The 18,347-nt window shown below is 46.3% G+C and overlaps 1 protein-coding gene across 2 annotated transcripts in view; it reads left to right on the top strand.

The window, feature by feature from the left end:
- The window catches only part of KSR2 (kinase suppressor of ras 2), a 408,105-nt gene that overhangs the window by 149,101 nt on the left and 240,657 nt on the right, over positions 1–18,347 (top strand). For both annotated transcript variants that reach the window (XM_072722940.1, XM_072722941.1), the window contains exon 4: positions 16,103–16,616. In XM_072722940.1, the coding sequence (XP_072579041.1) occupies positions 16,103–16,616 (514 nt within the window). The remainder of the gene's footprint in view (positions 1–16,102; positions 16,617–18,347) is intronic.

Here is an 18,347-nt window from a genome sequence, read left to right as displayed (position 1 = left end):
CATCCGAGTGCCTTGTCCATAGTAGGTGTCCAACCCAAAGATGGATAGACATAGCTGCCTGCTGCTGGGAACAGAATTCCTGCTAACAGAATTCCTGCTAACATTCCTGCTAGCAATGATAGTAACAGTGATGGGAGACTGACTGTTTGCAAGGCACTTCATTTTCATGAATTCTCAGAACAACCCTGTAAAGTGGGTACTTTTATCATTCAGTTGTAGATGTACAAACTGCAGCTCAGAGAGGTCAAGCAGCATACCTCAGGTCACACAGCTAGTGAGTGCTGGAGCTGGGATTCACACCCAGCTGGGTTCTGTTGTCCTTTGGCCAGGAGTTATCTCAGGAAATGCTAAACCTAGATGTCTTGGAGAAGCCCATGGAGATATCTGCCTTTGTTAACAGGGGTGAAGAAAGATAATAAAAGTTTACCCAACACATTTTCTCCTGGAGGCATATGCATTTCTCTCTGCCTCTGGGTCAAGGCTGTGAGTATAACCTCAAAATAAATTGACCTCCTGCTGCACTGGGCTACAAACCTTCACAAGCATTGTCCCTAGAGAGGGAAATTGGGAGAGAGAGCAAGGCAGATGCTGGTCCTGCTCAATCCACATGGCGAGGGAGAAGACAGAAGGATTGAGAAAAGCTACTTCAGTTGTCTGGAGATAAAAATAAGGTGCTTTGCAACACATGAGGTGATCTAATGCTGCTTTCAGTGTTCTTGAATTCGCCAACACAAGAGGTTAGAAAACTAATATCATGCCTGTCACTCAAAGGGTGGTGAGTTCTGGAATGAGAAGAGTCTCAGAGGTCATCTTTTCCAATGTGGTTTCTCCTGGTGTAGACTCTCTCCTGCCATACCCCTCAGAGTTGATTGGGGCCAGATGGGCCTCCCCAGCGTCTGCCTCCTTCTCCTTCCTCAGAGGCCCATGGGTGGGGCATCGTGTTCTTCTGCAGGGAAGCTGAAGGTGGGGAGGTGGTAGGGAAGGCATGCTATTTCTCAGAGGATGTAGAGGCAAAGGGAGACAAGATTAAGATAAGGACATCTTCCTACCTGGTTTCTTTGGTCACCAGACCTTTATTTCTCAAGACTTCATCCACCCAGGACAATCCCAGGCATGAATGGAATTTTGGTTATGGTAAGGCATTTCCCACCTCATTTCTTAATTGATAAATAACATTGTATAGGTTTAAAGTGTACCATGTGATGATTTGATATACACATATGTTATAAAAAAGAAAAAACAACTGTGCTTGGTGCCGAGCAACACAGTGGTAAGAGAGGCTGGGCCCCTGCCTTCTGAGACCTTGTATTTTAGCAGGGAAGAGAAACAAATAAATGATAAGTCCAGTCAGTCTTCATCATTCATGAATTCCATATTTGTAGATTCTCCTACTTGCTAAAATGTATTTGTACCCCCCCCCCCCATCAATACTTGCATGTGCAGAGTAGTGAAACATTTGAGTCATCTGATGCTTACATCCTCAGCTGAGGTCCAGCGTGGTGACATCTGGCCTTCTTGTTTCAGCTCTCATAGTATGAACATAGTACAAATTTGGTGGTCTTGAATGTAGGCCATGTTTTTCACAGCTTTTGTGTGTTTTGGTTGGTGATTTACTGTTCAAGACGACCCCTGAACACGGTGGTGAGGTGCTGTCTCCAGGTCCTGAGCACAAGAAGGCTGCCATGTGCCTTATGGAGAAAAACACATCGTTACATAAGTTTAGTTCCAGCTTCATATCACAAGTGGTAGAGCTGTTGGCCATGAGTTTGCTGTTAATGAGTCGACTATCTATATTAAACAAAGTGCCTTTAAACAAAAACCCACGTAAAACAGGATGACATATGGAACTGTTGACAAAAATGTGATAGAGGTGAGGTGCCTGGATGGCTCAGTTGGTGAAGTGTCTGCCTTTGGCTCAGGTCCTGATCCCGGTGTTCTGGGATAGAGCCCCACGCGAGGCTCCCTGCTCAGCAGGAAGCTTGCTTCTCCTTCTCCCCCTTGCTGGTGCTCATTCTTTCTATCTCTGCCTGTCTCTCTCAAATAAATAAATACAATCTTTAAAAAAAATATGACATAGGTCTGTAGGAACCTAACCCTGTATTTCCATGAGGGATGAAGGTTCAGTGTTTGCAGCATCTTTTCAGCAGGTAATGACTGCGAATAACAAGAATTGATTGTATGACCAAATAATCCCACTGAGTGGGGAGGGTGTGAGGGCATGAAAGGGGAAGGGGGGGGACAAAGGGGAGGAGAGTAGAGGTGATGACTCATGGTGATGAGCGCTCAGCATTGTGGTAAGGGGGCCAGGGCCATGCCCAAGGCCACGTGGATCCTGGGAACCCTGATGTTAGTCTAGTGCCCTGTGCAGTCTACTCTGCTTGCCGTCCATGTGGGGCTGCCTACAGCTGCCTTGTGATGCTGATGGTCACTAGGTTCAGAACCATGGTTCCAACAAGACTGCGGCATCCAATGTCCAACCCCATTACTATCAACAATGTGATAGTGTTGAAGATGCCACCCTGAACAGTACCTCTACCCTTGTGTCCATAAATCTGGACTTGTATGAACTGGGGCTTCGGTCAGCACTTCCAGCGTTTGCTGCTCACTGCTGTATCAACTGCCCTAGCCACAAGATTCTCTGGGATGTGTGTGGTGGTGTTGTTGTTGTTGTTGTTGTTGTTTTTTAAAAGATTTTATTTTTTCATGAGAGACACATAGAGACAGAAGCAGAGACACAGGCAGAGGGAGAAGCAGGCTCCACACAGGAAGCCCACCGTGGGAATTGATCCCGGGTCTCCAGGATCACGCCCTGGGCTGAAGGTGGCGCTAAACCGCTGAGCCCTGGGCTGCCCTGGGATGTGTTTTATTGCAGAATTCCCTATATAGAATCTAACTGTGATATTAACCAGGAAAGCTTGTTTTCAGTTTAAAATGCCCAACAGATGGTCCCAGTTGCTCTCTTCATTCTGGAGACAGGAAGGAGCCCAGTCACAATTTGAATTGTTCTTGACAATAAAAACACTGAATATTGTCAGAGTATTTATACAGTGGAGGCAAAACACCATGCGGTTTGGAGTGGGATAGACCTGGAACTTTTTAGATGGGTGGGCATTGGGAAAGTCCCTTCTCTTCTCTGAGACTCAGTTTCTCCATCTGAAAAATGGGGCTGATAATATGGCTCCCCTTAGGTGGCTGTGAGGATTAATTCAGATGTGCTGTGTGTCATGTAGCAGCCAAGAGAACGTGCTTTAGGATCGGATGGCTGGAGTTTAGATCTTGGCCTTGGGCAAGTGTTTCAACTTTTCCAAGCTCTGATTTCCTCACTAACCTCACAGAGTTGTTAAAGAGAGTTAAATGTAATAAGGCACATGAGGATGAGAAAGAATGTGGCCCCAGTAAGCACTCGTGAGCATCAGCTATGGCCATTATTTATTTTTTATTTTTTTAATTTTTTATTTATTTATGATAGTCACAGAGAGAGAGAGAGAGAGAGAGGCAGAGACACAGGCAGAGGGAGAAGCAGGCTCCATGCACCGGGAGCCTGATGTGGGACTTGATCCCGGGTCTCCAGGATCACGCCCTGGGCCAAAGGCAGGCGCTAAACCGCTGCGCCACCCAGGGATCCCAGCTATGGCCATTATTATAAGTGATTTGGTAAATGCTCATTGGGATGGCAGTCATCATTATCATCATCATCATCAAAGAAAAATAACAGGAGCTGGCTAGGATGTGTAGATACAGGACACTTGCACATTATTGGTGGGAATGCGAAATGGTGTAGCTCCTGTAGAAAAGTTCAGTGGTTTCTCAGAAGGTTAAACACAGAACTGCCATGGAACCCAGCAATTCCACTCCTGGGGATATCCCCCAAAGAACTGAAAAGCAGTTGTTCAGACAAATAACTTATATGCAAATGTTCGTGGCAGCACTGTTCACCATAGCCAAAAGCCAATAAATGACCATCAGCTGATGATCAGCTAAACGATATGTGGTATAGACCTATGATGGAATCTGATTCAGCCACAAAAAGGAGTAAGGTTCTTATATATGCGATACCATTGATGAACCTTGAAAACAGTACGCGAAGTGAAAGAAGCCAGTCACACACGGTCATGTATTGTATGATGCCATTTATATGAAATATCCAGAATAGGTCAATCCAAAGAGACAGAAAATTAGTGGTTGTCCGGGGCCAGGAGAAGGGGGGGTGGGGAGGAGGAGTGGCTGCTTCATGGGCATGGAATTCTCTTTTGGGGTGATGACAAATTTTTGGAATTCATAGAGGTAACATTGTTAATGTACCAAATGCCGCTGAATTCTGTGCTTTAAAATGGTTAATGTGAAGTGCACCCTAGTTTTCTTTTTTTCAAAAAACTTTTAAAAATGATTTTTAATTTATTCATGAGAAACACACAGAGATAGGCAGGAGACATAGGCAGAGGGAGAAGCAGGCTCCCTGTGGGGAGCCCGATGCAGGACTCAATCCCAGGACCCCGGGTTTACAACCTGAGCCAAAGGCAGATGCTCAACCACTGAGCCACCCAGGTGCCCCATGCACTCCAGTTTTTTTTTTTTTTTTAAAGAACTTTGTTAGAACAGGAAAGCTCCCCTGAAATTAGTGACTGGAGGTTGACCTCACGGGATCTTTTGGTGGGTAATAAGCTTGCAAATGCTGTATAGAACAGAGCCTGAGAGGCATTACTGGGTCAGAGCCCAAGCTCCCTGCCCCATCCATTCTCCCAGATGACCTCCACAGACCGGGGGTCGGTGCATTTGTTTGGTTCTGCCTGGGGACGCCAGGGTTGGGGAGAGCAGTGCCCAGCGGGACCCACGGCTCGGCCGGATGCCAAGCTCATTAATGAGGTCTTAGATTAAGATTCTTGCCAGCGTTGAAATGCTTTGGCAACTGTGTTTTTCATTTGTCCTTATTTGCTTCTTTTTTTTTCAAGTACTACTAGAAACTTGAAATTCTTCCTGGGGTTCAGGTTTCACTCTTTCAGAAATTGTGGCTAAAACGAGTGTCATATTTGACTTTTGGAGAATTGGACAGCATTGCTCCCGGTGCTGATCTAGAAGGTCTGTGTAAAATGATTTAGCCTTTTGAGGGCTTTCTGGATGGTTTTCTCATTTCTGGAGGGTGTCGGGAGGCTCCCTGGAAAGTCATGATGGTGAGGGATACAGACCTGGACTGGAGACCCCAATCTACCACTTACTAGCTGTGTGATCTTGGGCAACTCAGTTTCTCTGATAGTCTTCCACTTTCTCCACTGCAAAATGGAGACAAGAACAACATTTTCTTCCCTGGGTCTTATGAGGATAATGTGAAGTTATGCATCTAAAATACTTAGGACACTAACTGACACAAAATGCTCAATAAATAGTCATTAGTGGTAATAATAATTGTTACTGTTACTTTTCTTCTTTTACCAATGACTCCAGCGGAACGTTTCAACCAACATCTAAAAGTTTCATTTCTTGATGCAAACTTAGGAAGTTGAAAGTAAAAAACTTATTTTGTGGTTCCCCCAATGTATCTAATTATATTCAGTCTAATATATTCAGTCACCATCTAAAAGTTGTGTTTCTCCTTAGAAAGTTGTAAGGATTAAACTAACAAGGGTTTTGAAATAGTCACGAAAATTACAAGCAGTGGTGATGCTGGAATTGCAGACTTTTCCCTCTGCCTCTGAAGAGCTAATGCATCTATGCCTTCTGATGCTGGCTCTGAAATTCAGACAAGTTCGAAGTCACCCGTTTGCCTGTTTATAAAATTTTAATGGGAAGGGACAAAGAAGTTAGACACTTGCCTAGACTTTCTGAAATCATTTTCTCCCCTGAGAATGGCTTTTATTTCTCTTAGTCCCTTATCGGAGAATGTCAAAAGAAAAACCCTACACCTTGAAACGTCTTTAATCAATCCTCAGACCTTTCATTTCTTCAAACCTATTCCCTTCTCCCCGCCCATTTCGAGACTTGAAATAAAATGATTTTCCAGAAACGGATGACAAGATAGCAAGAGCCACGATTAATAACCCCCAGAGCACCTTGGTACCACACCTTCCCTATTTAAAATGAAAAATTACCTTTTTCCCTCAGACTTTATTAAAAAGAGGATCAAAAGAGAGAGGAGAAGAGTTGATATAATACAGCCCATCAGTGAAAGCACTTCTGAAGCCTCAGCAGAGAGAAGCCGAATCCCTGTCAATTGAGCAGCTGGCAATTTGGATAATGAAATGAGGCACTTGGCTTCTTCATTCCCAAACTTCTGATTTTGAAATGTAGAGGTGGAGAGGAAGAGTAATTGATGGAGCGGGGAATTTGGCAGGGGTAAAGCTGTGCTTGCTCTCTTTTCATCTCTCAGACTTAAAACCACTTTAGGGCAGGGGTTTTTGGGGGGCAATGTGGTGCTTTCTTGAACCTGGTACAGGCGTGTGTGTGTGTGTGTGTGTGTTTGGAGGGACTTGTAGGCTTCAGAAAGGTGGGGCAGTAGGTCCCAGCTCAATTGCAGAAAGCCATGTGGCAAAAAAGGAAGAGAAATGTGTAGATTTATTACCTACTATGGGACATTAGCCACGTCCTATCACTCAGCCAGAGCTCATTTATAAAATGGGTCAATCTTCCAGGGCAGGTAAGATGAGCGCTGAATCCCCTGAGTCCAGCAGGTGCCCTCCAAATGTTAACTTTTATGTCATGACCCGTCAGTCTGTAGTCAGTAAGTGTCCTTGGCTCCTGGCTGAGGAGTGTCTTCATTTCCTAGGGCTGCTACTACAATGCCACGACAAAGTAGTGGTTTTAAATAGCAGAAATGTGTTTTCTTACAGTTCTGGGGGCTCCAAGTTTCAAGCCAAGATACCGGCAAGACCATGCTCCGTCAGAAGGCTCTGTGGGAGAGCCTGCACTGTGCCTCTCTCCTAGCTCCTGGGGGCTGCTGGTAATCTTTGGCATTCCTTGTTAGCATTTACATCTCTTTGATATCTGCCTCTGTCTTCATATGGTCTTTCCTTTGGGTCCTCCTTTTCTTATAAGGACACTGATCATTGCATTTAGCTGCCCCCTCCCCCATCCCCTGCAATCCGGTGTTCCATCATCTTAATTTGATTACATCCAAAAAGAACCTATTAGCAAATAAGGTCCCACTCATAGATACCGAGGGTTCAGACTGCAACATGTCTTTTTGATGGATACAGTTTAACTGTAATAAATACTCATTGGCTTTTGCTTCATGGGTTTGCTTTCTATAGGACAACGTCAGGGATATAGTCACTTGAATGCAAGTTGATTTATGTGCTTATCTCATTTTTTTTGGTATATTTTTTTATTGGAGTTCGATTTGCCAACATATAGTATAACACCGAGTGCTCATCCTGTCAAGTGCCCCCCTCAGTGCCTGTCACCCAGTCACCCCATCCCCCCCCACCCACCCACCTCCCTTCCACTACCCCTAGTCCATTTAATCCTCCCCATTATCATATGAAATAGATGTTTTACTCCCATTTTACATGAACATTTATACTACATCGGCTGGATGCCAGAAATTATGCCAACTGCTCTACTTGCATTGTCTTATTTAATCTTCACAACAGTCCTAGGGGGGAAGCTCTACTGTGATTCTTAGTCTACAGTTGGAGCAGCTAAGTCACAGTGAGGCAAGGTCAGCGCAAGTTAACTTCTAAGCTTCATGTTGCAAAGTTCAGGTGTTCGGTGCATATAAAAATTCCTGCTTCCTTGCTCGGTGTTTGTTTAGAATTGATTCTTACTCTTGCAGTTCAGAAAACAAGTCTTCTAAACACGGAGCTGTCTCTCTTCCTTCTGAGGGAGCCAGGCAGTGGGTGGTGTGCTCATTCCCTCCCCATCCTGACCTGTCAGTTAAGGCCATGGGACAGATGTCTGCTTTGGAGACTCAGAGATCCAATGGGAGAGGAGACAGAGATGAACATCGTGTCTTTGTCAAAGAAAAAAAAAATCTAAGATGAGCCTGACTCTTGGATAGACTTGGGAGATTTTAGAATCTCATGATCCATTTTCTCAGCCTGGAAAAATAACTTCCTCCTAAGGAGTAATCTCAGAACTCCTGGGGAGAGGCAGGGGGTGCAGGGGAGGTTCTGCTGCATCCTGGGCATCTCCTGCTTGATGTCCTGTAGGAGCCCCAGGCTCAGCCTCTGTGACCCTAAGCTTACCTCCTCCTTTGTGCTCTGTTTCCTTCTCCTGTGTCTCTTATCACTGTGATCAGTGCCACAAGCCACCATGTGACCCAGGCCTGGAATCAGAAGGTCAACCTTGGCTTAGTGTCAGGCTTAAGGATGGGGACTGCAGCCCCAGCTGTCCTCCTCCCAGCTGTGTGGTCTTGAACAAGTCATTTAACCTCGTGCCTCGATTTCCTCATCTAGAAAATAGAGTGATGTTTGCCTAGTACTAGGATTGTTGTGTAGCTCTATAATTTTGTACATGTAAATTATACGACAGTGTTAGGAGCATGGTAAGTTCTCAGTAAATGTTAGCTATTTTTTTTGCTTTTTCCTCCTCTGCATGTGCCCAGTCAATGCACTTCTCTCCATCTTTGCTGACACAACCCTGCCCCAGGTTCTCATCATCTCCCATTCACATGTTTTCAGTGGCCTCAGGCTGATCTTGCTGCTACCTTTGATCTATTTGATCCCTTTCCCATGCTCTGGCCAGATACAACTTTCCTCAATGCTCATCTGATCGTGACTCTTCCCTACACACAGTGGGTCCTGTTGAGCAAGAATAGATGCCTACACATGAGAAGATCCTTATCATCACTTATTATCAGGGAAATGAAAACCAAAACTATCACCTCACACCTGCCAGAATGGCTAAATCAACAACCATAAGAAATAACAGGTGTTGGCAAGGATGTTGAGAAAAAGGAACCCTCTTGCACTGTTGGTGGGAATGCAAACTGGTTCAACCACTGTGGAAAATAGGATGGAGGTTCCTCAAAAAGTTAAAAAATAGAGCCACCCTGTGATCCAGCAATCGCACTACTGGATATTTACCCAAAGAATACAAAAGCACTAGTTCAGAGAGATACATGCATCCCTATGTTTATAGCAGCACTGTCTGCAATCCCCAAGATAGGCAAGCAGCCCAAGTGTCCATTGAGTGATGAATGGATAAAGATGTGGTGTATATATATATATATATATATATATATATATATATATATATATAAAAAACGAAATATTACTCAGCCATAACAAAGAATGAAATCTTGCCAATTGCAACAACATGGTTGGAGCTAGAGAGTATAATGCTAAGTGAAATAAATCAATCAGAGAAAGAAAAATACCATATGATTTCCCTCATATGTGGACTTGAAGAAACAAACAAACAAAAATGAGCAAGAGGAATGAGAGACAGAGAGAAACAGGCTCTCAACTATAGAGACAGACAGAAACAGGCTTTCAATTATAGAGAACACAGTGATGGTTACCAGAGGAGAGGTGGGTGAGCGGATGGAGGAAATAGGTGATGGGGATGGAGGAGGGCACTTGTGATGAGCACTGGGATATATATGGGAGTGTTGAATCACTATATTGTACACCTGACCCTAGTATAATGCTGTAGGGTAATTATACTGGAATTAAAAAAAAAAAAAATGTTGCCCACAGAACCCATGCCCCAGGGTCTCTGGAACAGCTTTAATCACAAAAAGGGCCAGGGCTAGAATACTGGACTCCAGCAGGACTTGCTGGCAAAGAGATCCCAATGGGCTATGTGATTTTTAAGCCACATGATTAGGGACATACCAGCCCCTGCCCTGGTGTGACCAGGGGCTGGGATATAATAGTGATATCATGGGCAGATCCTTGGCCTCCATACCCACACCACTTCTCAGCATTCGCCTGTTAGGAGAGCCAGCCCTTCCCTTGGCATGAACAGGGGTTTGGGGGCCCAAGTCTTGTGGATATGGCCGTATGGCCAGGCAGGAACTTGGCTGCAATCATTTATGGTTGGGGCAGTGCCAAGTGCTCCCTTGGCAGGACCAGAGGGCTGGGGCCCAAGCCTTGAGCTTACAGCTGCACGATGTGGCAGACAGAGCTTCGGCCTTGCCTGTTCCCTGGCCTAAAGTCCAGGCGCCCTTGGCTCCTGCAGGTTTGAAGGGGCTCTGTGGGAGACCACCTCCCTTTGCGAGGCCAGCAGCAGGGGACCAGTTGAGTTGACCCCTCCCTCTCTATATCCCCCTGCCTTTAGGAGAGCAAGTCCCTGGATGGTCCTCCTTAGCCCTTCTTTCTGGCCTCAGCTTGAATGTCTTCCTCCCTCCAGGTAGCCCCTGCCACCTGAGCCACTTGTAGTCCTCCATACTCATCATGTTGGGTCATCTTCTGGCCTTGACTCTGTTGTCCTATCTCCACCCTTCCCCCCTCCACTCTGGATTCCATTCCTCTCCTAGCGAGTTCTCCTGCAACCTCAAGCTCTGGGTGTAGGCACCACCTCCTCCAGGACACCTTTCCCTACCCTTCCACCAGGAGCCGGGCTGCTCACCTCTGCTCTCACACACCTGCCCTTTCTCTGACATCGGATACCCTGTTCCACATGGTGGGGACTTAACTTATTTCCTTCATGGAAGTGAAGCTCACAGAACAATGGCCATTTTAAAGGGAACAGTTCTGTGACGTTTCGTGCATTCACAATGTGGTGTAACCACTGCCTCTGTTAAGTTCCCCAATGTTTTTATCACTCCCAAAGAAATCCCTGTACCCATTAAACAACTGCTCCCTGTCCCCCCTCCACCCCCAGTATTTGGCAGCCATGAATCCGTATTCTGTCTCTAGATTTGCCTGTCCTGGACACTTCACAAATGGGATCTTACACAATGTGGCTTTTCAGGTGTGGCTTCTTTGACTTGGTGCAGTATGTTTGAGGTTCATCCAAATTGTAGCACACGGCAGCACTTCATTCCCTTTTACAGGAGAATAATATTCCACTATAGGGACACACCACATTTTGTTTATCCATTTGTCAGATCAGTGGACATTGGGGCTGTTTCTGCCTCCTGCCTGTTGTGCCTGCTGCTGCTGGGAACAGTCACATCCAAGCATTCGAGTGCCTGTGTTCACGTCCTTTGGGTCTCCACCCGGAAGTGGAATTGTAGTGAATGCTGATTTCCTTGTCAGTCCTCCTGCCAGACTGCAAGCACCTTGCAGGCAGAGGAAGGACAACCAATCCCAGGGGCTAGCATGGAGTGAGTTCCTGAGGAACAAAGTGGATGAGTCCCAGGCATCCAGAATAGATGCCTTCCTTACCCTCCATCATCTGCCTATCGGTCTGTGCAATGTGGTGATCCAGGCTCTGTGCCAATGATGCGACTCATTTTTAAAAAAGTATTTGTTTATTTATTCATGAGAGACACAGAGAGAGGCAGAGACACAGGCAGAGGGAGAAGCAGGTTCCCCTGTAGGGAGCCTGATGTGGACTCCATCCCGGGACTCTAGGATCACGCCCTGAGCCAAAGGCAGATGCTCAACCACTGAGCCACCCAGGCATCCTGATGACATGACTCATTTGATCTCATTAGCTCACCCCTCACTCGCTCTGATATTTGCTTGTGTCCACTGTCACCTCCTCACCCTTGTCTGACTGAAGTAGCCTGCCAGCACCTGTGCCCACTTTCTTTTCCTCCATGGCACTTACTACCACTGACATATTATAGACAATGCATTTTAAATGGCATATAATGGATAATATATATATGTCACTTGTTTGTTCATTCCCTTTTACTCTTTTTCTGCACTAAAGACATATGCTCTGTGAGGATGGGGGCCTTGGTCTTTTTTGTATTCATTGTTCTCTCCTGGTGTCTAGAGCAGTGCCTGGCCTATGAGAGGCATTCAGATATTTGTGAAATACTCAGGTGAATGAATGCATTTAATCCTCACTGTACCCCCCAACCAAGGGGGCCATGATTATTCTCATTTTACAGACCCCCAAACTGAGGCTCAGAGAGATCAAGTAACTTACCCAAAGTCACACATCTCATCAATGGTAGAATCAGAGTTTTAAGCCAGATCTCTCAGAGTCCCAATCCCACATTTTTTTCCAGTTCCCAAGGGGTGGGGGTGAGAGCCATAGCGATAACGTCCATAGTGCTTCTCTGTGGCCTTGGACTGCAGTGTATGATTAAGATAACTTAAAAAAATAGATTTACTCTCTTAAACATGTTTTATTTAGGTTATTTGATGATGAGTTTGTATATCCTGAGCAAATACACCAATCCAAAGTTTGCTGGGTGTTGGAGAAGCTGACCTGGGCTTCATTTTCTCTGCTCCCAGTAATCAGAGCTCTTCAGCCCCTCTGAGCATGAGCTTCTGGGAGGTGCAAGGGTGATGGTAGCATCTGCTACATGTACACTTCTTAGTACAAGTGCACACTCTTTAAAGGGGAGATAATGCCATATCTCAACCTCAGTGCTGAGAATCACAATATGCATAGCTAACATTCATGGAGTTCCTGCAGGTGTCAGGTGCTGGGCTAAGTAAGCACATCAGTTGTGCTGTTACATTTATCTTCATACTGTTCCCCTGAGGCAGGTCCTATTGTTGTCCCATTGCACGGGTGATAAAGCTGACTCAGAGAGATCAGATAAGTGCCTAAGGCCACATAGCCAGTAAGCGGGTAGCCAGACATAGGGCCAAGTCACAAGACTCCAGAGCTGGCTCTTAGTCATGGGATTCACAATGCGTAACTCTAAATTTGAAGATTTACACACCACCATAGTGATGGTGACTTTGGTAGAATGTTCTGGCAGAGTCTGGGAGAAGGGAAGAGGGAGACCAGTGTCAGAAATGAGCCCTCTCTCCAGTTTCTATTCCCATTTGGCTCATCTGTGATGGCCCAGGATCCTTGATTAAATCCGAGCCCTCTGTTTCAGATGCCCCTGGGGCATGGTTGTTGGGGTGGCCCAGGCCCTGGGTTTGAATCCCAGCTCCAGTCCCCCATCTTCATCCGGTGTGACCTTGAGCCCATCTTCATCTCTGCACATCTACGTCCTTATTTACAAAGTAGAGATCAATATGGCCCTTTGCACACAGAAAAATTAAGTAAGATGTAAAGTGGTCCAAATATAACAAGTGAAGAAAGCAGATGACAAATCATTAAGATCTTATGGCATTTCTTAAAAAAATATGTACAGAAAACCATCTGGCAGGCTCCACTGCCAAACATTAATAGGGATGGTGGTTAGGCTGTGGAGCTACATTGCCTTTTTCCTTATCCGAATTTTCTAATTTTTCTATAATGAATATATAATAACCAAATGAGTAGTTTTAATTAAAAATGGGACAGTGAGTCAGTGTTCATGAAAGCACTTTGCAAACTGTCAAATGTTCTATAAATTAGCTCTTGTTATGGTCCTTATAGTAATTATTATGTTTATTGCTAGTCGACCATGAGCTGGAATTTGTTTCTGCCCCTCTTCTCTTCTTTGGCCTGTGATGGGAGGGCCCTTCCACCAGGTCCTGCTTTGTCATGCAGTGATTGCCCAAGTACTTCTCTCTATCTTTGCTGCCACTCCCCATGTGGGGACCAGCATCATCTCTTGCCTGGCACACTGCAAAACCCTTCACGGGCTCTCCTTGTCCAAACAGGATCTTTGAGAAAGGAGCTTTCTATCAAAACTCTCACTGGCTTCCGATTGAATGTGGCATGAAATCCACACTGCAGTTTGGCCTGTGGTCCTGGTGGTCTGTCCCTCACCTGTCCTTTCACGCTCTCCTTGGGCCACTCATCTCATTATCACCATGCCTTGGGCTTACTGCTTTGGAGAAGGCACCCCAAAAAAGTCCCCAAAAAGGGACCTAAGAAAGTGCCTACCCTAACCTAGATGGATTTGGAGCCTGTCTACCTGGTCTTCTTTGACCCTGATGCTTTTGTATCTCTTAGCATGGAGTTTGTGCAGAGACCACCTTGGTATTTACCCCTCCAATACGGTAAATGAGTAAAAAAAAATTAATGCACAATTGGATTTTTAATATTTATATTTTTGGTTTAACTTAAACCGGGGCCTTCCTACCTGTGTGCTTTTGTCCTTTGACATCGTCCTCCCCTCGCCCCATACCTGCCATGGTCTTTCCTTGGTTCTTGGCAATCCCCTTCTTGTTCTCAATGCCAGCTTACATGTCACTTCCTTAGGAGGCTGAGCACTCCGCCTGAAGTCAGCCCCACCTCCAACATTTTTATTTTTAATTTTTTCATTTGAAATTTTTATTGACCTAATTATGCACTGATATACAGTCATAAGAAATAATGCAGAGTGATTCTGTTACAGTCTGTTCAGGCTACTATAACACATACTACAGACTGGGGGGTGGGGCTTACCCAACAGACATTACTTCTCCCAGTTCTGGAGGGGAAGTCCAAGATCAGGGTACTGGTAGATTTGGTTCTTGTTGGGGATCTTCTTCCTGGCCTCTAGACAACCACCTTTGAGGTTTAACATGGCCTTTCTTTCCTTGGACCACCTGTGTCTTCATCTTCTTGTAAGAGCACGAATCCCATCCCGAGGGCTCCACCTGTACCACCTTGTCGTAACCCAGTCACCTCCCCAAGGTCCCACCTCCAAGTACCATCACCTGGGGGTTAGGATTTAAACGTCAGAATTTAGGAAGGAATCGAACACTCAGCCCGTAACAGATCCCTTATACCATTTGCACAATTTCTCCTAATTGGTAACTTTTGGTGAAACTGTAGTACAGCATTGCAACCAGATTATTGACTTCGATGCAACCTCCTGATCCTTTGGATTCGCTCAGGTTTCCACAGTTTTACTTATACTTGTGTGTGAGTGTGTGTGTGTGTGTGTGTGTGTGTGTGTGTGTATTTACTTCTATGCAATTTCATTACTGGGTAGGTTCACATATCCTTCACCCCAGTGAAGACAGCAGACGGTTCCAACAGTGCACATGTCCCTTGCATTTGTCCTCTTATGGCCACACCCATCTGCCTCCTGCCTGTGTCCTCCATCCCTAAACCGCATCAACCATCAATCTATCCTTCCCTTCTAAAACATGGTCACTTCAAAAATGGAACATGAATGGGATCTTCCAATATGGAACCTGGGGTTGGCTTTCTCTACTCAGCACAGTTTTCTGGAAAGTCACCCAGGTTACTATGTGTTCAATAGTTCATTGTTTTTCATGGCTGCATAGCGGTCTATGACTGACATGCCCCACAGCTTGGTGACCATCCACCAATTCTTATCATATCTTGCCAGTTCTCTTATCACACCTATTCTCGTACCCACCCCACCCCCAACGCCCTACCTGGCACTCATCCTCCTCTGAAATCCTTTCATGGGTGTCTTTTCTTGTCTGTCGTGTCTTTCCTTCGCAGAACTTTTAAGTCTAGGGTACCAGGGAGCCTGGACTGGGTGTGATCTATTACACCTTTCTCAAACATAATGCCTGGCACATTCAGAAAGTGTTGGGTGAAGGTGTGCCCGAGCTCATGGCAAGAGCAGAGTTGGGAGAAGTGTGCAGTGGCTGAATAAGTGGGCAGGGAGTGACTGGGGACGAACTTGACCTCTGCAGAATTCATGTATCTCATTTGGGGCTAGCTAGTAAAATTGCTTTGGAAGGGAAAAGTTATCCTTGAAAATCCTTTAAATCACCTTGAAATTGCTGGAAGTAGGATCCTTGGAAGCTCAAAAGGCGAGAATTAACTCCTTTGCTTGTCTGGACATTTGAATTGTGGGCTCCACAGCCACAGGAGAGAGGGGGGCAGGGCTGTTGAACGAAGATTATGGGGAGAGGGATTTCATTCTCTTTTTGGAGGGGCCGAGGGGAGATGAATTTATGTAAATGGGTATGCAGTATAGTGAGCACACAGTGCAATGTGCACACACAGTGCAGTGTGTATAGGATGTCATGTGCATATGGTGTAAGATGCAGAGCTATAAGACATGTATGCGTAAGGTGCATAAGGGCAGCACGTATACACAGTGTGGTATATATAGGATGTGATGTGCACAGGCCATAAGGTACATTCACTGTAACATGCATACATGGTAGGGTGCGTACAGTATAACTGGCCAGGCTTTCTCATGGCTTATCTGTTGTCTCTCTGCTCCTTTGTTCCAACTCAGGAGGCAACCTTTCCAAACAAGACTGGACCATCCAGTGGCCCACCACGGAAACGGGGAAGGAGAACAACCCTGTGTGCCCCCCGGAGCCCACCCCGTGGATCCGCACCCACCTCTCCCAGAGCCCCAGGGTCCAGACCAAGTGTGTCCAGCACTACTGTCATGCCAGCCCCTCACCCGGGGCCCCCGTGTACACTCACATGGACAGGCTAACTGTGGATGCCTACCCGGGTCTGTGCCCGCCACCGCCACTGGAATCAGGCCACCGCTCCCTTCCCCCGTCGCCCCGGCAGCGGCACGCGGTACGCACCCCGCCACGCACCCCCAATATCGTCACCACCGTGACCCCACCTGGCACACCACCCATGAGGAGGAAGAACAAGCTGAAGCCCCCAGGGACCCCACCGCCCTCCTCCCGGAAGCTGATCCACCTGATTCCAGGTTTCACTGCCCTGCATCGAAGCAAGTCCCACGAATTCCAGCTGGGTCACCGTGTAGATGAGGCCCACACTCCCAAGTAAGTGTGTTTGGTGGGTGCCCTGGGGCTCCTGAACCCAGGGGCCGTCAGGGGCTGCCCCATGGCCTCAGGACCAGCCCTTGTGCACTTGCATTTCCTCTCTTCAGTGGAATGAAAGGTGGCTTTTTCTGGAGGGCCCATGAGAAAATGAATAGCATTTCCCAGAAACAATCCTTTTTATAACTATGGATTCTCTCACGTAGGGGGCGGTAAACCATCGCCTAGTGGCCAGATCTGCATTTATTGACACAGCCAGGTTCATTTCTGTGCGTGTTGTCCCGTGCGTGCTTTTCATGCTGCTTGGCTGAGATGGGGATGGTCCGCAAAGCCGAAAATATTTGCCATCTGGGTCCTTGACAGGGAAGGCTCACTGGCTCCTGCGGAGCTGGAGCTGTTGGTGCCCGGAGAAATAGGCTGTGAGCTGCATATCTAGCCTTATATTTTCTTAAAAAGAGTATAAAGGAACAAGTGATATCTTTATAATATGTGTCATTTAATCCAATATATCAAAGGATTGCCACTGCAACATAGAATTGATATAAAATATTAACACTGAAGTGTCTTGCATTCTTTTTCCCATATGAAGGCTTGGAGATCCAGTGTGTATTTTACACCAGCTCATCTCAATTCAGATTCCCTGCATTCTAAGTGTGCAGTAGCCCCATGGGGGCAAGTGGCTGCTGTACTGGGCAGCATGTATGTGGGACATGCTCAATGTTTCTAAAGAGAAGGCATGGTCAGGTCTGCTTGGGGTCAGGGGTCGGTCAGAGAGTGGAGAATTAGACTATCAGAGCAAAGGACTTCATACAGAAGCTTAGGGTGGACCTGTAGGCACCCAGGGGAGACAGTCATCAAAGTGGGTGCAATATATACATGGCTGTGGTTTGGGGGCTGGATCTTGCTGCCAGCAGAGGGTGATGTGGTATCTGTAGCTACATACTGGCTAGCGGAATGGACAGGTAGCGGAATGGACAGGAAGCAGGGTCCCTCGGAGGCAGGCTGTGGCCTGGGTCCCTTACATTGTTTTGAGGTTCTCAGTGTATTAAAAATGGAAGGAAGGCTATAAACAGGTTTACAAAAGTGGGTAGGATGTATTAAATATTTACACTTGAGCAAAATTGCCATTGAGGCATAGAACAGAAAAATGATAATTTATAATCTTTAGGAGATACCATAAGGCTTCTAAGTCTGGCACCTGTTACATATGAGTCCTGGATCTCTGCTCTGGGATCCCTGCAGCTAGGATGTGGGGGATCAGTGCACAGAGTTCCATTGCACGCCAAGGCCCGTGTGGGGGCTGAGGCCAGCTAGAGACAAAGTGTCTGGCCCAGGCTTCTGTAGGAAACAAAATGGAGAGGCACTGGCTGGCTGCACCTGACCTTTACTTGGCTTCTTGTGACATTGCAAAGGCTCTCAGGGATTTTCAGACCCCCCACCCCTTAGCTGTACCCATTCCTTTTTGACTCAGGCTGACTCTCTGTCTCAGCAGATATGCAGAAGGAGTCAGGGGGCTTGCCCCAATCTCAGACCTTCTCCCTTCCTCCTGTCTCAAGCAATAGAAAGCTGTGATGTGGCTGTCATCTTACTTTTGCAACATGGTCCCAGGATCCTCTGGGACTCACACCTGACCCCTTCTATTGCCCTCGATCACCCCTCAGGGGGTTCAGAGTAGCCCCTGCCTGTGAGGGTCTTCACTGTTTGAGCCAGTGTCTTATGAGCTCTCATAACCAT

This window comes from Vulpes vulpes, chromosome 10 (assembly GCF_048418805.1).
Source record: "Vulpes vulpes isolate BD-2025 chromosome 10, VulVul3, whole genome shotgun sequence".
NCBI classification, from domain to species: domain Eukaryota; kingdom Metazoa; phylum Chordata; class Mammalia; order Carnivora; family Canidae; genus Vulpes; species Vulpes vulpes.
Note: the sequence above shows the minus strand (reverse complement) of the source record. Positions and strands in the feature narration are given on the sequence as shown.